At 37.5% G+C, this 20388-nt stretch overlaps 1 protein-coding gene across 10 annotated transcripts in view; it reads left to right on the top strand.

Annotated features, from left to right (window-relative positions):
* The window catches only part of inpp4b (inositol polyphosphate-4-phosphatase type II B), a 244590-nt gene that overhangs the window by 90590 nt on the left and 133612 nt on the right, over positions 1–20388 (top strand). For 8 of the 10 annotated variants that reach the window (XM_048196107.1, XM_048196108.1, XM_048196110.1 and 5 more), the window contains one exon: positions 11436–11515. In XM_048196107.1, coding sequence (XP_048052064.1) covers positions 11436–11515 — 80 coding nt within the window. Of the gene's footprint in view, positions 1–3690; positions 3983–4640; positions 4660–11435; positions 11516–20388 lie in introns of those variants that run through there. The other 2 variants (XM_048196112.1, XM_048196114.1) reach the window with 2 other exon arrangements.

The following is a 20388-nucleotide window of genomic DNA, read 5'->3' as shown; positions in this document are numbered from 1 at the left end:
GGTGCAGGTCACGTTGGTTCTATTGACGGAAATGAGAGGGAGGAGGAGAGGGAGCGGGGGCCGGTGAGAGGACTTTTCACGAGTGAAGATATTACTGCGCCAAGTCAAAGTGCTCCCGAGCACTTGCTATGGTATTCCGCCATACAATATAGTTATCCATTTTACACGCTTAGAAAAGCGCAACGTTTTGTTTTGTGTCACCGTCCTAGGTCGAGTTACACTACTCGAGTAACTGTATTTAAATAGGGAAAACGTGGAGGTGTTTGGTAGCTTCTCTGCTTGGCCCCTATTGAATGAACTGGGCTAAGCTAAGTGCTAACAAAGTTTCGCCGCAAGACAGAGCGATTTAGTGCACGCACTGAGACGAGAGAGGTATGTATCAACTCGTCTTATTTAAGGGAATAACATAGTTTAATATGAAAAAACGGTGGAGTATCCCTTTAAAGACATGTTTACAATAACACTGAGCGCGTGCATCTCCACGTTATGGTAAGAGGCGTGACCTTTCCGGGCAAGGAGCGCTAAGCTGCTGTCGAATCACAACACAGGAACCGCTGGCACAATCAGAACTCGTTACGTATTTCTGAAGGAGGGACTTCATAGAACAAGGAAGTCATCAGCCCGTTTTTATGACAGTGGAAACAGCGGTATATAGATAAGTAAATTATGTGAAAAATACTGTGTTTTTTTACACGCGAAACATGAACACATGTTATATTGCACACTATAAACACAATCAAAGCTTCAAAAAACCACGAAAAACGGGACCTTTAATGTAAAAAGTCTGCAAAGTTTTAAAGATCAAAGTGCATGACAAATAAAGTTATTGTCTCCTAAAAGAAAGAATAGATTGTGAACTGCCGAAACAAGTAATTCCAGCCTTACTTCCTGTTACACATTTGCATAATGCCAGTCTATGGTCTTCATTGGCTGCCCGCGAACAACGTCTACTTTGACCCTCAAACACTGTAAAAGATGTAGCTGAGGAAAGAAGAGTTTAGTTTGTGTTGTCAACATGTCGCGAAGACTCTCTTTCTGCAATGCAAAAGCAAATCCACTTTTCATGCACTTACAAAGGACTGGAGTTCTAATTTATACGGTAAACTGACACCATTGTTGCCATTTGTATCACTGTGTATCAAGCGCTGCGGAAAATTTGGAGTTCAAATTCAGATACGGTAATGGGCATTTGGTATCCGATACGCACTGTAAGCGCTCGACCAATAACAACAGACTGGGTCATCTGGGCTGCATTCAGCCTCAACAAAATGTTGCAAAACGTTTTTTAAACGGAAAAGTTTGGTGCGTTGAATGCCCTGTTCTGATGACGCAAGAGTTGCAACTATGGCAGCTGAGAATGCAAAATACGTTCAATGTTACAGTCACTGCACTTGCCGTCCAGAATAAAAGAGAACAACTTTACATGGACCCATTGTGCGAGCTGTCTCTTTAATACCGTGTGGTTTATAGTAGGGTTGTGTATTGACACAGTTTTCATGATTCGATTACTATTCACATGCTTTCGATTCGATTCGATTCGATTTTGGATGTAGTATATCAGATACAGTACATGGCAAATTTTCTAAACTAATGCTGTAAACTACACATGGGAGTCAGTTGGTACTACTATAAAATTGAAGGTTAAATTAACTTGTTTATATACAAACACTTAAATTACACTCAATAATGTTTTTATTATAAATAAAGTTTAGAATTACATAATCATATTTCTACTCCAATTCGTTTTTTTGAAATATAAACATTTAAATCACGGCTGTCATAACTGATTTATTCAAACATGCATTAAATGCTGAAGAACATTAAAAATTATAATGAATATGTAACATAGCATAGCTATATTTATCAGAATGTTGCTTTCTAGAGCATTTTCTAGCTGACTAATGAGTTTATGGTCACTGAATATGTTTTTCTGAGGTAAATGTAACGTTACATGACATTGTTTACAAGCTTTTATTGACGTCTTTCTGAGGTTGAAACACTGATTGGGCGATTACACGAGACGTGATATGGATTTAGGCAAGATGTACTGTATATTTTAACATACCTTCAGATGTTTAGTCGTTTATTTCGTGCTGTAACTGGCATTAAAGCGGAGGAGAGGATGTTCACATGCGCTCGTGCTGCCGCTTCTCTTTAACTGAGGCACTAAAGCGATCTGTCACGCCACATTAAACGGCGCCAAAACAGTATTTATTTTTTGAATCTCATAATAAGATGGACGTCATTAGAAATCTGGGACTTTGCTTCTTATCAAAAGTAACAAAGCACACAGATTATTGCGATTTATTGGATAGGAGGTGCTACATATTCTGCTCGTTCATCAACTAAAAACAGACTAGACTAATCGATTAAAACCGAGAAATTGATATTTTTTACCCAGCCCTAGTTTATATACATGTTGATGCTGATTGGGCTGACATTTTTGACACACCCACCAAACAAGAGAAAACGTATCTCAAACCCTGTTGCACGCCATTTCCAGGAAACATGTCATTCAACCCGGAAACCATAGCAAAACGTTGTGCACCGGTTTGAGCTTGAACGTGCCCCTGACCAATCAGAGCAGAGTAGACCAATCACAACAGATTGGGCCATCTGACCAATCAGAGCAGTCTTGCGGAAAAGAGGGGTTTAGAGAAACCCAATCCTTCATGAAACTGATTCAAACACTGTGAGAAAAGAGCTGATGCTGCCATGATTATTATGTAAAAATGTGTTTTTTGACCTTGGATGGATGTAAATCTATTGTAGGAGACTACAAAACAACATTAGGAGCCTTTAAAACTGCATAATAGGGGCACTTTAACATTGTAAATCTAGCAAAGATTTTTTGTATTTTCATTTAAAAAAAAATTAATGTACATTTATAGGACAGTGTTACATTACCATGGTGCTAAATTACAGAACATCAAATCTCTGAAGTGTGAGTGTTTCTAACACAAAGACTAAGGGAGTGTCAATTATGTCAAATTTGATCCCTTTCTCTTTTCTGACCAACGTAATCAATCTCTCGATATTTTTGTTCTCTTTTGTAAAGGCCTAGTAATGCTATCGTGTCATTTTTCTTTTGCTTTTGGAGCAAACGCAAATAAAACATTATGTTTGTTGGAGTTCCCATTCAGCACTATAGAAGTTTCCCCAACTTTAACGACTGCCCTTTAAATAAAATATGGTTTATATAGGATTTAATCGAATGTTTTGTAATGTTTCTTTTGCTTTCGTCAAATATTTGGTCAATATAATCTATATTTTTTGAAGAGACACAGCCTCCTTTTTCCCAGAAAACATGTCTCTGATGCATGTGTGTGTTTGTGGATTAGCTGTAAGCCTGTAAAGCCTGTGAAACTGTAATTCCTCCGACTGCAGAGCAAACACACGCAAATATCAGACTAGATGGCCCATACGTCTCTCTGACACACACATACACATGCTACTGCAGAATCAGCGTCTGTTTGTGTGTGTTAATTCAAGTAGCTGTTGAGTCACTGACCCCTGTCACTGTTTAACCCGTGTGAGGTCTCTTTCTGTCTCACCTAGTTTTGCCATAGCGCTCTCTCTTTCACACAGTGTGTTCTCTTTCTCTCTCTCTCTCTCTCTCTCTCTCTCTCTCTGTTCCTTCCTTAATCTCTCAGTATTACACGCCTCCCCAGTCTTACTCCCTCCCCTTTCTCTCTCTCTCTGTCTCAGTGTTTCTGGCGTCGGCTCAGAACTGCAGTGGTTTATTCAGTCATTCAGTCGGGTCGTGTCGCTGCTCCGCGTGCGAGTGTGTGTGCGTGTGTGTGTGTTTGCTCGCTCGGCTGGTATGCATAGACGTGAAGGAGGCTGCAAATGTACCAGTGCGCAGCTTATTCAGAGGAGATGTGGAGTCGCGCAACAGCCCTGTGAGGCGGTTCTGCCCCGCGACAGCTTCACTAGGACACTTCCTCTGTGGACCTCTGAGTGCCAGCGCTACTCTTAACAAGTGAGTCTGCTTTCAAGATATCAACACGCAGCGTTTAAGTGTGCTTATGCAGGTATGGACACGCTTGAGATTGTCTTGAGGGGTCTGCGCTTTGTCACACAAAGCAAAATGAACCCAACTCACAGGTGGGATGGACTGGTTGGTGCTGGACAGACATTGGTATGATCCGTGTGGGAAATAAGTGCTTTGGCTTGCGTTTGGGGATTTGGAGCATGAGATGTGTCATCTTTGAAGAGCCACATGTGTGTTTGTTTTAGTTTGGGGACAAAATTGTCCTTTAGATGTGAGAAAAAGATGTCTTCTTTCTCCCTTTTGGGGATGTTGTCAAATGATTTATAAATAAAGTGCATACTGTTTTTTGAATGCTTACATGCAGAAAGTTATTCTGGAGTCATAATTAGTTTGATATAAACAGCAGAAGTCTGTGGTATGTCTTCATTTAGACAGCAAGGTAGTGTGTGTGTGTGTGTGTGTGTGTTTGTGTTGCATGCACACTTCCTCTGGTGACGAGGTGAGGGCACGTTCAGAAGTTTGTTTTTAAGCCTCCGACACAGAGAGAAAGTGACAGCAGCCAAAGATCATAACTCATTATGAATGGCAGGAAACTTTCTCTTTTCACTTGCTGATGTGTTTGTTCTTGCAAATCTGCACAGTATTGATTTTCCTCAGACATTCTGGTAAGGGTTTGTTCAACTCTTGATATTAAAGTACTGGATTTAATTCTGTTTAAACTGTTTAATGTTCTCCATTTAAAATGTATTTTGTCAGTAATTTAATTAAAGTATCAGCGGTCAAACAAATTTACATCAGACCAATGTATCGGTGGCAAAAATTTTTTAACACAATGTTTACTTTATTAAAGGGTTAGTTCACCCAAAAATGAAAATTATGTCATTAATGACTCACCCTCATGTTGTTCCAAACCCTTCAGAACACAGTTTAAGATATTTTAGATTTAGTCCGAGAGATTTCTGTCCCTCCATTGAAAATGTATGTACGGTAGACTGTCCATGTCCAGGAAGTTAATAAAAACATCATCAAAGGAGTCCATGTGACATCAGAGGGTTAGTTAGAATTTTTTGAAGCATCGAAAATACATTTTGGTCCAAAAATAACAAAAACCTTTCCATTGAACTGATTCCATTGAATTGATTCCATTGAATCCTTTCATCTGTCGGCGTTGGTAATGCACTTTTACGTTGTTGTTTTTGGCGATTAGGACATCCGCGACATGCACACTTACACACCATTTTAAAAAATATAGCAATACCATAATACAAACAATGTAGAATAGCTTGAATACAGCGTGCGTCTCCCTCAGACTGTAAACGAAGCTCTGGCGCACCAGATAACACGTCAGCAGCGTCTTACATCAGCAGCGTCACTGCAGAGTCGTGAACCACACTCCAGAGCAGAAGGGGGCGGTAATGCACCAATAAGCTGGATGCCAACCGCCGTAAAACAGGAAAGAAGAAGAAGCGGAGTCGTGAACGCGAATTGACAACAGACCCGGAAGAGAAGACAATGCTGAATAAAGTCGTAATTTTTGTTATTTTTGGACCAAAATATATTTTCGATGCTTCAAAATCACCAAAAACAACGACGGCGACGTAAAAGTGCATTACCAACGCCGACAGATGAAAGGATTCAATGGAATCAGTTCAATGGAAAGGATTCTGGAAGAGAAGACAATGCTGAATAAAGTCGTAGTTTTTGTTATTTTTGGACCAAAATGAATTTTCGATGCTTCAACAAATTCTAACTGACCCACTGATGTCACATGGACTACTTTGATGATGTTTTTATTACCTTTCTGGACATGGACAGGATACCGTACATACATTTTCAATGGAGGGACAGAAAGCTCTCGACTCGGACTAAATCTAAAATATCTTAAACTGTGTTCTGAAGATGAACGGAGGTCTTACGGGTTTGGAACGACATGAGGGTGAGTCATTAATGACATAATTTTCATTTTTGGGTGAACTTACGCTTTAAGTATTATTAAAATGAAACAAAAATATTTGCATTATAAGTGGGTGTGTGTATGTGTGTATATATATATATATATATATATATATTTCTTTCTTGCATATATGTAACTGTCGCATCATGTGTTGATTGTCGTGTGCAGCTGATCAGATGCATGATGTGTCTGTGATGCGTGACTTGACGGGTGACAGATCATCTCTGATGCAGCATTTCATTCTCACCGAATCAAAGACTAACACGTACACTCACCTTAAACCATAACATCTTTAGCTGCCTTGATCATGCTGCCGTTTCCTTCAGGAAATGCTCATCAAGGCTTATGTTCGTCTGCTTGAATGACGAGCAGATTGTTCTACACAATCTGGCTATAAACTATGAAGCTGAGGGGATGCATCTCCACTTGTTTTTGTGTGTGTGTTTGTGTCCATGCACATTTATTGCTTAATGCGCAGTATGTTTATGTTACATATATTTTGTGTGTTTTTTTTAGTATAAATGGCTTTAATAGCTTTTTTTTGATGTAGATATGCACATGCATTTTGTGTTCATGGGTGTTTTATGTGTGTGTGTGTGTGTGTGTGTGGTAATCTTGCAACGCACCCGAAAAGCTGATCTATTAGCGTAAAAGCGCTGAGGAAGGAAGTGTTCTTGTAGAAGAGGTCAGTGCAAAGGATGCCCTTTAAAATCAGAAAATTCCTCCACCAACAGTTGGAAAAGTACACGAGATAAAAAACGCTCTCGCATGTGACTCATCCGTAGACTGAGACTATTTCTGCGGCGATGTCTGGTCCTTCATGAGTCGCCTTCAGCACGGAAAGAAGGAAGAAAGAAAGACAATACAGCATGACAAAAACCATTACGCTGCAGGTGGTTTGTTATCAAGATTTCACACTGTTGTGTGTCTGTATGCAAGTGTGTTAGGAGGAAGAAAAGCAAAGTAAAGCATGCAAAGCAGGGCTAAAGGCCGTCTGGGGTAAAAGGTCAGCTTGGGTTTTATTATTCGCTCTAGAAACACTAAATAGAAACTAAAAACCACCAAAGCACTTCCCTAAACACCTGTCTCTCTCAATGGATTACAAATATGACCATATCAATGAAATGCATACGTGCTAAAGGCCTGGTTCTGAGGTTTGATTCATGTTGAGAATCTCTGATCACATATTTTATAAGTTTCATTTTTTTTTTTTTTTTTCAATGTGATAAAATCAATAGTTTTTCAGGAACTACTGAGTAATAAAAGTTGGTAGAAAAGCATGAGAAAACACACTGTGGCCAAAATACTGTTAGCAAAGGAGATGAGAACACTTAAAGTGCAATTCTTTCCTACCATTTTGAAGATAGAGATGTAAACCATACTGTACTTACAGCAAAATAATACAGGAGATGATGTGAAATGCAAAACTGATTAGAACAGAAAAGTAGTTAAAGGGGTGGTTGATTATAATTTCCCTTTTTTTTTATCTTTAGTTAGTATGTAATGTTACTGTTTGAACATAAACAACAAAGTTCAATACAAAGGGAGATATTTTCTTTTACAGAAATTGCTTAAAAACTACAACAAATGGGACTACAACAAGCTTCTTCCTGGGTTGTGACTTCACAAACCTTACAATTTACATAAACCCCGCCCCCGAGAACACACAACAAAGGGGGCGAGGCCATGTTGGGCTGCTTTAGAAAAGAGGAAGAGTTGTTGTAGTAGAGTGTTGTTGTCATTTTACACCGGACTGCTTCACAAATGAGGGTCAATTCAACTGTGGGTTTGCACAAAAGATTAACATGACGGCACATGCTAGTCGATGAGTTGAATCAACTCCACAGCAACTACATTAATTTATCCATCAACCGCTCAGAAACATCCAGATGTGTTCTAAAAGTTGTAACTTTTCCTGAGTCTCTCCATCAGTGTCGACTCCAGTTTGAACTAGTGTTGTCACGATACCAAAATTTTGACTTCGATACGATACCCAACTTAAATATCACGATACCGATACTTAAGGGAAACTATGACAAAAACCTAAAACAGCAGGAAAAGTAAATAAATATCATATGACAGAACTTCTTTCTTCACCAGTGTGCAGCTGATAATTCTGGATTTGAGCTTCATTGCCATGATTTGTTAGATTTAATATTTTTAATGTTTATTATTTTCATGCTCAATAAAATTGGAAATTATTTGCTGTTACGCTTTTTTGCTTTTTCATACATTTAGGTGTTTTTGACAGTAAGATTATTGTAAAAATGAGATTACTGTAAATAATTAGAGCAATGTCATTAAAGCATAAATTGGTTTAAAATAACTGTATATACCCTTCACATATTTATGTATGTTTAAATGAATTTTATTTTTGCAACCAAAAGCTGAGGTTGTTATTTCCTAGTATGTACTTAAATGTTGCTATTTTTTAATTTAAAGTATTTGCATATGTTGTCATACCATTAATGCACCTGTATCTAGAATAAATATCACTATAATGTGTATTTCAGGTGAAGGAAGGACACATTTACTTGATTTTGCGCAAAGGAAAAAAATCTCATTGTCGTATACAGTAGTAAAGGTGATCTAAATAGGACTGTTTGAAACAGTTACAACCAGTGAAAGTGTTTACAAGCATGAATTTTGCCTATGCACTTATTGGCGTAGTTATATGCAGATAACTAGTCTCAGCGGATGCATCACTTTATCTCAACACTCTCTGAAACTGATTCTGCTGCATGGACAGAGTTTTTTCCGAGTTGTGCGACTGATCTCTCTTTCACACTTAGCATACTGTTCAGCACATTTTAGGGAGTAATGACGCCTGAGATTGTGTTCCTCAAGCGCTGCCATTTTGTCTGGTTTCAAAAGAGACGTAGACCAAGACAAGCTAGAAGAGTATTTGTACACTGAATGTTACAGTATCTAGCTATTATCTCGACTCGCATCCAGCTCTTTCACTCAAGTCTTTGTCAATACTGTGAATTGGCCCGTAACCTTTTCAGCACATGTAAAGCATCAATAAATCACTACGTACTCTGTTTTAACCTCCCATAGATTGGTTGGTGACCTTCTTATTTAGACGAATTAAAGCGATGATGATGCTAAACCAATTCCTGCTCAGGAATAAACACTCTTGTTTCTAATTATCCCACGTCTCAGTCAGAGCAAAGCTGTACACGGTATTCCCACGCATTTCATCATGTCACGCACGACCGTGAGATCCCGTCTTGATCTGTGACAACACTTGTGTCTTGGTAAACACCATACGCGTGCCGTTACGAGGAAATCTTTATTTAAGAAAGGCAAACGGCAGGAACATTTAGTGCTGCTCATGTTGTGATTTTAAAGTGAGTTGGATTTGTGGAGGTGAGGAACAGTAGAGGAATGTTGTTTGAAATACAGTCAAAACTAGGGTTTCAAAACAAAGAACATGTAATGATGCTTTCAGCTACCAATATACATGACCTGTATATGTCACTATATGACCTGTTCAGACTAGTAGATTGTTTGCTTTGTTCTGAAACAGGACTTAAGTGATTGCTTACAGATTGCATGTAAAGGACTTATCAACCTGCGCCTTCTAGAGATTCATGATTGAACTACACACACACACACACTACACACATATACATATATACATATAAAACATGTGTACATCAACTTTACAGCATGTCTGTTTGGGCCTGTCTTTACAGTGAAGAACGTGGCACGGTGATTAATTTTTGAGAAATGTCGAGGGATTCCTGTGTGTGTATGTGTGTTGTAATTACTAATTAAGGCAGCGTAGAGGGCTGCATGTCCTTGGTATGACCGGATCTCTCTCAGTGGGAACAAAATAGATTGATGAACACATCCAGTCCACATTTATGTCTCTGTTTTCTCATTATGTTGCTTGACAAAGCAGTTGTGCTTAAGCTGCTGTATCCTTCTGAGAGCAGACATTTATGAACCGTCACTCCTCCTAGAGCTTTCAGTATAGCACAGGATCTGTCTGTCAGCCTGCATCTGTGTGTATGATACAGCCGCCTAGTGCACTGGCACGCTTTAGAAACCATCTTACAACTCCTTAGCAACACTATATAAACCAGTATGAACAATTTAGCAACCAAAATCTGTTTTTCTGACTGTACGGCCTGTAAAAGCTTCACACTTCTAGCTAAGTGTTTCTGCTTTTTGACAAAACTTTGCTTTTTCTTGTTCTCTCTAATCATTATCTGTTTCTCTCACTCTTCAACTGTCTTCCTTTCCTCTACCAATCTATTTTCTATTTCCTGTCCACTCTGTGTATTTGTGTTTATTGATGGCTTGCTCTTGCCGGTTCTTTCCTACAGTATGTGTTTATGCATGCTCACTGCATCCATCCATCCATCCATCCATCCATCCATCCATCCGCCATACTATCCTCTGTCCATCCATCCATCCGCTATACCATCATCCATCCATCCATCCATCCATCCGCCATACCATTCTCTGTCTATCCATCCATCCATCCATCCATCCACTATACCATCATCCATCTATCCATCCATCCATCCATCCGCCATACCATCCTCTGTCCATCCATCCATCCGCCATACCATCCTCTGTCCATCCATCCATCCGCCATACCATCCTCTGTCTATCCATCCATCCATCCACTATACCATCATCCATCTATCCATCCATCCATCCATCCATCCATCCGCCATACCATCATCCATCCATCCATCCATCCATCCACCTTACCATCCTCTGTCCATCCATCCATCCGCTATACCATCATCCATCCGCCATACCATCCTGTCCATCCATCCAGCCATCCACTATACCATCATCCATCCATCCATCCATCCATCCACTATACCATCATCCATCCATCTATCCATCCATCCATCCATCCATCCTCCATACCATCCTCTGTCCATCCATCTATCCATCCATCCATCCATCCATCCATCCATCCATCCATCCATCCGCCATACCATCCTCTGTCCATCCATCCATCCATCCATCCATCCATCCATCCATCCATCCATCCATCCGATATACCATCATCCATCCTCTGTACCATCCATCCATCCATCCATCCATCCATCCATCCATCCATCCATCCATCCATCATCCAGTATACCAAAATCCATCCATCCATCCATCCATCCATCCATCCATCCATCCATCAATCTGAATTTCAATTCTGCTTCATTACATTCAAAATTTGAATTTCAGTTCATTTTTAATTCTACTTCATTACATTCATAATTTGAATTACAGTTCTACATCCAGTTTGCTACCTCAGATTCAGGAATTGATATGGAATTTAAAAGTCAACTGTAATACTGAAGGTGGTAGTACAGTTTAGACATAGTGACGTCTTTAAATGTTAATGAAAAGGGTATGTAGTAGGAGACTGTTTGGATGCACACGTGTTCAACAGGAGATCTGTACAGTTGGGTGATGTGTGCGTTCATTTCATGACCAGATTCTGCTGTGTTTCCTCTTTAGAGCAACTTCTTGGGAAGTAGCAGCTTCTCCGTGGCCGATCTCCTCCAGTCCAAAGACCAGCAGCTTTCTCTCAGCCTGAGGTGAGTTGCATTGTGTGCTTTATCTTTCTCTGCAGTGCTGTCGTTTTATGGTGCAAACTTCATTTGGTGTGATTCGTGCACATGCAATGAACTCTCTGGAGGTAGATGATGTCAGGCTCACACAGCTGATCAAACAGGGCTGAGACTCCAGTAGAAAACAGGCCATCTGCTCCTTTATTTGGCACATATTTAGTTGCCACACAGCTTGGTCTGACTGTCCAATAAATGCACAGCTTGAGTTTTTATTGTATGGCAGGACTGGGTGGGTGGTAGATTTATGTTATTACGTAACGTGCAAAAATATGGAGTAGGACATTTCCCAAAACTGGTTAAGACATAGAGAGTTAAGTTGTTTTTCGGGTGCAGAGAACCATTGCACGTTCCTGTTATTTTACAGCATCTTTGAATAAACACTCAGAACTTTGAATTCAAATCTTTGAATTTAGACTCAGAACTATCAGATTTAAGATATTATTTTTACTGTTTTGATGATTTTGTTGTTAAAGGGTTAGTTCACTCAAAAATGAAAATAATGTCATTAATTACTCACCCTCATGTCGTTCCACACCCGTAAGACCTTCGTTCATCTTCGGAACACAAATTAAGAAATTTCTGATAAAATCTGAAAATTTGAACTGAATAAAATTTGAAAACTGAAATCTGATTTCAGTAAACGAGGCTTCGTTAAGTCATAAGTGTTTCGAAATTTCAGTGGTTCACCACTGGGGGGCGTGACTACACTGTAGTCTGTAAACTGTTTTGGTGAATTTTCCAGCAAAAATTACAGTATTAATATATTATATTAATATAAAATATTTTAGTAATAGCGTCCATCTCTATTGTATACAAGTTTTGATAGTTTTGATGATGTTAAGGGGCTGGGCAAATATAAAAATTGTGTAATGTGTTGTGGAGAAAGGCAGGTAGAGGACATTTTGTGGCATAGTAGTTATACAGTAGATCTGGTTATGCATTCTAAACGATTGTAGGTTCAAAGCCCACAAGGTTTGATTCATGAATGATGATCACCATTGTGCTCCTTCCAGTGGGGTTGTTCCTGTAAATGTACTGTAAATCATATTTAAGCACCAATTAAATGACAAATTGGTATTCAGAGCTAAATTAGTACAGATGGTGCATGCAGGACACATTCATATCCAGAAGCATCTGCAACATGCCAACAGGACTTTAAACCAACAGTTTTGTTGCCTTGTTGGCGTTCACTAAACAATTTCCCATTCAAACAGCTGCTCCAGTGCAGTTATTCTTTCCCGTGTACACGGACACACTGGATTTGCTCCAAAACTTAGTGAGCTGACAGCATTTTAAAGCTCTACCAAACTGCTACCTTAAAAGAGACCTTGTTTTGGCCAGATTGGAGGGTTGTTTGCTTAGTTGCTATCTGCAAAAAGCACCCTCATAAGTCTCTTGGCCGTTAGGATGCTTTGTAGGCAATACACATTAAGAAAGCTTCCTGTGTTTTGGAGCAGAGCCGGTGTGTCTCGACACCAGCGAGGATTGCTGCTTAGTCATAATTGATAGTGTTGTGTTTGTGAGTGACAGCCGGAGGGATTCCCTGCACACCGCAATGTGGAATTCTATTATACATCAGTATTAATATTGATCGTTGTTTCCCTTTAATTGGCCTATTGGTCATGTTACAGTGTAGACACTGGCCCTTGATTCTTGTTGTTTGTTCTGTTTCGCTGTCTCTGGCTGGTTGTTTGCTCTCTGTCGCTCTTTCTGTCTCCATTGATGCTCAGAATAGCGTTTCTCTTTGGTGAGGAGCAGCAGAAGTACAAAAGCACTGCGCTGTCTCTTGTGTAATGAAGCAAGACGTACAGTGCTTGGGGTCCAAGACTCTAGGGCTGCCAATGACTAAAGATTTTTGTAGTCGACTAGTCGTTCATTTAAGCTATTAGTTGACTAATCGTATGCTTATATTAATTTAATTACTTAAATATATACTGAGGAGATTACTGAACCATAATGAGCGTTTAATATATTTAGGCGTAATATAGCCTAATCAGGGCTCAAGCACATGCATAAAGCTTCCCGCAAAGCACCAGTTTAAAGCAGAAGTCCCTTTACAGTTTCCAATGATGGATTATCTTCTCTGTATAACCAAAAATGATGGAGTATTTTAAGTTGATTACAGGTAAAAATGCAAGTGATTGCGCCGGCGCCTCCATGTCATGCAGTAAGCGTGCTAATACTTCATCTTCCACACTGCACACAAACACGTGGATATGCGCCTAATAGTGCACATTTATCTAGGTTAACAAAAGAATGAGCAGCCATGTAAAGTTGCTACTGCTTACATGTTTAAAACGATAAGCCATTGAGGTCAATGGATGATAAGCAATCGTTTGGATTTCCTGTCCGACATACTGTTATTACCACAAGGACCTGCCATTAACAGTCTGTCCTTCATCTACTGCATGACTTCACCACAAGGTTTTTTTTTCTGACTAATAAAATTTTGGTTGACTAAGCCTCTTCTTGTTGATTAATGATTAGTCAACCATTAGGGGGCAGCCCCACAAAAGTCTGAGGCCGCTTGCAAAAATGCCATTTTTCCATACTTTTAGAAGTTGGATTGGAAAAATTAAGATGAATTTGATGAACTTGCGCATTAATAACAGCAGCACTGAAGCTCAAGCATGATTTTAGATTTTCCAAAGAGCATCTTGAGTTTCAGTGGAAGAAGGGTCTTTTTTTTAGTATTTAAATAGAAATAAAGTTTTAGATTTCTGAAAAATGCACAAAAAATTTCAAGGTCAGTAATCAAATGAACAAATAAATGTATTCATTTGATACATTTGATGACCTAGAAATAGTGTAGACATTTTGTGTGTGTGAATTTCTTAGAAATCTAAAACTTTTTTTTTCTATTTAAATACAAAATAAATAAATAAATAAATAAAAATAATAACTATATTTAAACTGGTCAGACTTTTGGACCCCACTATATATTGCGTCGCATCAGTCATACATTTTGTTCTTCATTTATCCACATTTAAATGTATCTACATTCAAATATTTTGTAATAAATTCAGTTAATATTTTAAGTAGTTATAGCCATCATTTTTTTAATTTTTTATTTTATTTTTATATAATGTTTTTATATATTATATTTAATATTTTTTCACTGCATACGTTACATTTATTATTTTGTTCATTATATTTTTTTTTATATTTTATTTTCATATTGTACCATCATTGCTGATTCGATTGCGTAATTTGCATTGCTTTATTAGTTATATTTATCAGTTTATTTATTTATTAGCTAGTAATTCTCATTGCTCTATCATTGCTACAATTAGTCAATTCAAAATTTAAAGTACAGAGACTATTTACCGTTGTCATTTTTCCCGATTTTTCGAACACTGATTCAAAACAAATGTTATAATATCGTGATTTATCTCAGAGCATTGTTTGGATTGTGGTGTAAAACTGCCTCATTTTCTGAAATGCCTTTGAAGAACAATGGGAAACTTTCAGAAACAAAGCTACTGAAAAAGTGGGTGGCACTCTTGAGCTCTACATCTTCAAATGTTCATAATCAGCACTTCCTTTTAGTGTCTAAATGGAAAAAGAGCTTTTCAGTGAAGATTTCGACTCGAGTTGATTTTGGTGTGAAAATAATAGGAAAGCAATGTATCCGTCACGTGTGTTTGTGACTCTGTTGCTCGCTCTGGCCGAGACCTTTCACACAGTTGTCAGGTTTGCTGTGCAGTGTTTCAGGAAGTCTTGTCTTTCGTCTGTTCGTCCCCTTACAGGTCACCTTTTCATTTCTACCTTATCTATTTCTCTCTCTATATCATGACACATTCAGTTATTTATAGATCCTTATCCAAGCAGTCTTAGATGCTCGGAGTGTAGGGCAATAAACAGCGGTCTGCAGTGGAGATCTTTGAGTATTGAATTCAATCACTTTACAGTCAGTGTATTGATTGAGAGGGAGTTTATGGGTAGGCTCTCTTTGAGACGTGCCGTACCCATGGCGAATGAAATCGTGCGTCCTCTAAATGTTAGCAGGTCGGTCTTACACTAAATGAAATTTCTCCTGCACTTAATGAAAGTTCCATGATGTGTGAGTTTAGGCTGCAACTGATTTTTTTTCTACACCTGCTAATGCCTGCTGAATTTTTTGACCATAAATATTTCTTAAATATAAAAAATAACACTATACAACAAGGTCCCATTATTTAACATTAGTTAATACATTAACTAAAATTAACTAACAGTGGGCAAAACTATGCGCTTGAACCCGATAATTGCTGCTCGCAGCTATATTTCTATTATATATTTGCAGCAAACATTTCCTTGCAGCATGAAACACAGTCTCACTATGAAACCCCACAAATCACAAAATCATAGAGACCCATAATTTAGTTCTTCATATTTTTGTTGTGGTGGTTAAATTACTAGTTGCCTAGTGACATTTAGTCTATTTGCCTGTTTAACTGCTTGTTTTTTAGATTTAGATATTTTGTCACTTATCATTCTTATAAGAAAAGGCTCTATTTAGAACATAAAGGGTTCTGTCAGACATTTCATATATAGAATCTTTTAGAGGTTCCATCCTGGGGTCATTTTATTTATTTTATTCATTTTTAATTGTAATTACATTGTATGAAGTAAACAGCTCATAAACATTTTATCACTAGAAAAAAAAAAAGAAATAAACATGAAAGCATTAAGACATTTCATTTAATTTCTCCTTATATAGAACCTTTCTGGCATAAAGGGTTCTTTAAAATTAAATCATATAGAACCCCACTGAACCTATTTCTAAGAGTACACTAGCAACTGTAGTTGTTTTTCTGTGAAACTACTCCTTTCACAAAAACTAAAGAAGATGGTGTTTTTCTTACTAATATGTTCATTTTGGTGGCTTAATGTGAGAAATAATGTGAGCTCCTGTAGAAAACCACAACAAATTTCTTTTGTTTGTGCACACTTGGCAAATAAAGCTCATTCTCGTTCTGAATATTCTACACAAGTTGCCTCCTTCTTGCTGTTTTCTTTAATTTTAATTTCTTATAATTTGACTTGCAGGATGCTAAAGTCAATTTTCAAATATATATATATATATATATATATATATATATATATATATAATAATAATAATAATAATAATAATTTGGCACTTACAACTAACATCACACAAAAATGTGAGACATTTTATTTCATGCCAGTGTGGGTGATTTTTTTTTTAAAAAGTACCAGTCATTCTTTTAGGAGTAAAATTTTATTTTAATGAAGGAAAAAATGACTAAGTGCAGCTTTAATTATGGACCCTGTGTGGGGTAGATTAAAAGTACATGTGAACATTTAGAAGAAAAACATTTCTGGTATGCAAGTATTAACTCCCTGAGGTCCGAAAACTCGCCGGCGTGTTTTGCAGGATTTTTTTCACATTGCAGCAAAACAGACTTAAAATACTCCGTCATTTCTTGACATAGAGACATAAGTAATATATCAATTGAAACTATAGAATGTCTTCTTTTATTTGTGTACACTCAGAGTAAAAACACAATGTTGTGCTTTCTGTAAAATAAAGAAAACTAACATGATGCGTGATCTCTCGTCTCCCTCTGAACGAAGTCCAATCTGATAGTTCTCAGAAAATGAACTGTAACTTATGAATACTAATGACAAAAAAAATGACACTTATGTCTAAAGAAACGTTGAAATGTCAGATTTTAAATCGTGCAAGTCAAATCGAAAACAAACATTCTGTGTTTATGTAATCTGTATGAAAAGAGAGCCATGTCAGAAGTCTGTGATTCAGCTCATTATCCACTAATGCGGCCACGCCCACGGAGGGAGCGCTATTTAGATGCAAATTCAGAGTCAATACTTGTATGCATTGTCTCAGTCGTGTATTTATTGTCTTGAAAAGTGTTTATTTGGATGTTAAAGCCATGGTTAGCGATCTCTAGAAGACATGCCGTTAGTTCCTAGTTCCTTTTCTTCTTTATATGAATTTGTGGCCTAAAGGTGTACAGAGCGCCCTCCAGCTGCAAGTATGAATTGAAAACACAGTATCCAGCACTCATAGTGATTACAATAAATATTACTTCTCAGTATAGAAAATTTACATAAATATATAAGAATCCATCAATATTTCTCCAAATGTGCATGCTTTTAAGATAAAAGCCTATATGAAATGCCATAGAGGTAACACACAGCCTACCTGACTGAAAGGCCTCATTAATATGCAAGTCATTTCAGGTCATTATTATGTGATTCTTTTGTCTTCTCAGGTGAGAATCACCCATTATTCATGATGATTCACGACTCCACGCATACTGTGTTTCTTGACAAAAAGTGTCTTACAAAAACTAAATCAATATATTGTTTTATATTGAGGAGTAGGCAGCATAATTTTTACATAATTCTGAAGCAAAAACTCTAGTCTACAACCTCCAATACCCAGAAGTCTTGTGAACACAGATTTAATATACTTTTTTCAGTGACTTAAGTTTTTTGTTTTTTCAATAACCACGCATAAACATTATTCCTTCAAAAATACAAACATGTACATACATGTTCCTCACATATTATTGTAGTCTAGTTTGTGTTGAATACAGTGTAATGACACTTTTGTCATTTATATGTTTATGAACAACTGAAAAAAGCACAAATGTCAGGGCATGTCAAAACTTCTCCAAGCCCCAAATCAGCCTCAGACTCCAGAGGGTTAAAGAGGACCGATTATGCCTTTTTACAAAGTCTTGATTTGGTTTTGGGGTCTACTAGAATAGGTTTTTATGAATGAATGTTCAAAAAACACATTATTTTTTTACATATTTGACATTATTGCAGCACCTCTCTTCCCAGTCTGTCAGTAACGCTCTGTTTAGTTCCTGTCTCTATGAAGCCCCTCCTTCAGAAAAGCACAATGTGCTCTGATTGGTCGGCTGGATCAGTGTGTTGTGATTGGTCGACCACTTCGAGTTTGTTTCGGAAGTGTCACGCCCTTTAACATAACCGCAAGTTTCAACACACTACTAACTAACTAAACCAGGCCTCGTCTCCTTTTTTTGCATATGCCTTGTGTGGGAATTATTTCAATAAGTGTTAATTTGCAAAAGAAAACTCAAGATTACAATCAAGGCATTTCAGGGAGTTCAGAAACAGTGTTACTGATATAGAGAATAACTTCTACTCGAGTGACTTTGTGCTTTTTTTTGCACACCTTTTTTTTCTCACCTTTTTCAACTTAGCAAACCTTTTTCATGCTCAAACATCACACACTAAATACAACATAATAGGTCCTCTTTAAAATTGTTTTAAAATGCAGTAGGGAGTCCAACCAGAGGCCGTTTTTTAATGGGTGTCAATAGAGGAGAGGCTTCACTACGCTGAATAAACTGCTTTTGTGCTAAAACAGTATCATTTAATGAACCGGCAGTCCATCGGCTAATCTTCAAGATGTTTGCCTTTAAACATTCATTTTGGATTGATCTATTTTTATACCAAAAAAAAAAGAGAAGTCAAATAATTTTGCTACAAGTTGGATTCAGTTTACAGCACTTCTCATTCATTTCTATGGTATCTGCAAACAGTGATTGACTGTCACACAACTCTGAATGAAATTCAATGACGTCAAGGCTGTAATTTGATCGGTTATCAAGGCACACTTGATCCGAGTTGACCGCTATGCTTTCTCCAATGGTAGAGACACAGACCCATGCATCTCATAAAAATAAAACCATCTCTGCCAGTAATGGATGATCGGGAAGGCAGTTTTCTGATCTTAGCTTTGCTCACCTCACATGACCCTGTCCCTTTCATTTCAAATTGTCATTAGATAAATAATAAGTAACGTTAACCCTCATTTTATTAGCACTTAACCAATCATCACTCAGCATTGCATTGTTCACACAATCATCTCTTGGTGTGTATAAGGAAGCAAGTGTGCTTTGATAAAAGAGTGTCTTTGGAAGTTCATCCAGGTCACTAGAGGATTTCAGGAAAAAGTGTTCAGAAACATCTCGGGGCTGATTTATTAAACGCATGTATGATCAGATTTGAAAGGTAGCTTGAGAAGACAAGAACGATTTAATACGGTCGTATTTCAATTATGCACTTGTCACATAAACACCTTGTTTTGAGTCTTTCCTGTAGGTGAATATTTATGCATATCTGTGAGATGTGCGAGATAACCATCAGCTGGAATATGTCAAGCACGAGGAGAGAGAATCATTTACAACCTTTAATGAAATGAACATAAATCAGCATGCAGATGAATGAAGCCCCGTAACAGGCTCGTATTTAGAAGGGTTACTGGCCTACATTTCCCTATTCATCCTTTAGCCTCTTGTCTGCTGTTGTTGAAATGAAAATGAATGATTTTATTAAATTAGTCTGCTAAATGCAGCATAATAAATGCCAAGAGCAAACAGAACACAGTACAGGGAAGAAAACATTGGGGAACACTTTATTTTAGGGTATTTTAACTAGTTGCTTATTAGCTTGCATATTACTAGAATATTTGCTGTTTATTAGTATTTATTAAGCACATATTTATGTCTTATTATACATTACCTTATTAATCCTACCCAATACCTGAACTTAACAACTAACTTACTAAATATTAATGAGCAGTAAATTAAGAATTTATTGAGGGAAAATAATTGGTGAATATGTGTTTCCTATACTAAAGTGTTACCAAACATTGATGTCTTGAGTTTGTTCTGGATTTTGAGTTTGTTCTGGATGTATTAGTATGTATACCAGAATATTGCAATAGCTGAACCTGTATTTGGAAGAAAAGTTTAACAGAAATATGGACTGTGATTGGAAAATATCTGTTTATAATGCATTGAATCACTGATTAACAACTAAACTTTTTGCAT

This window comes from Megalobrama amblycephala, linkage group LG7, assembly GCF_018812025.1.
Source record: "Megalobrama amblycephala isolate DHTTF-2021 linkage group LG7, ASM1881202v1, whole genome shotgun sequence".
NCBI classification, from domain to species: Eukaryota; Metazoa; Chordata; class Actinopteri; order Cypriniformes; family Xenocyprididae; genus Megalobrama; species Megalobrama amblycephala.
This window is presented reverse-complemented; position numbering and strand designations above follow the sequence as displayed.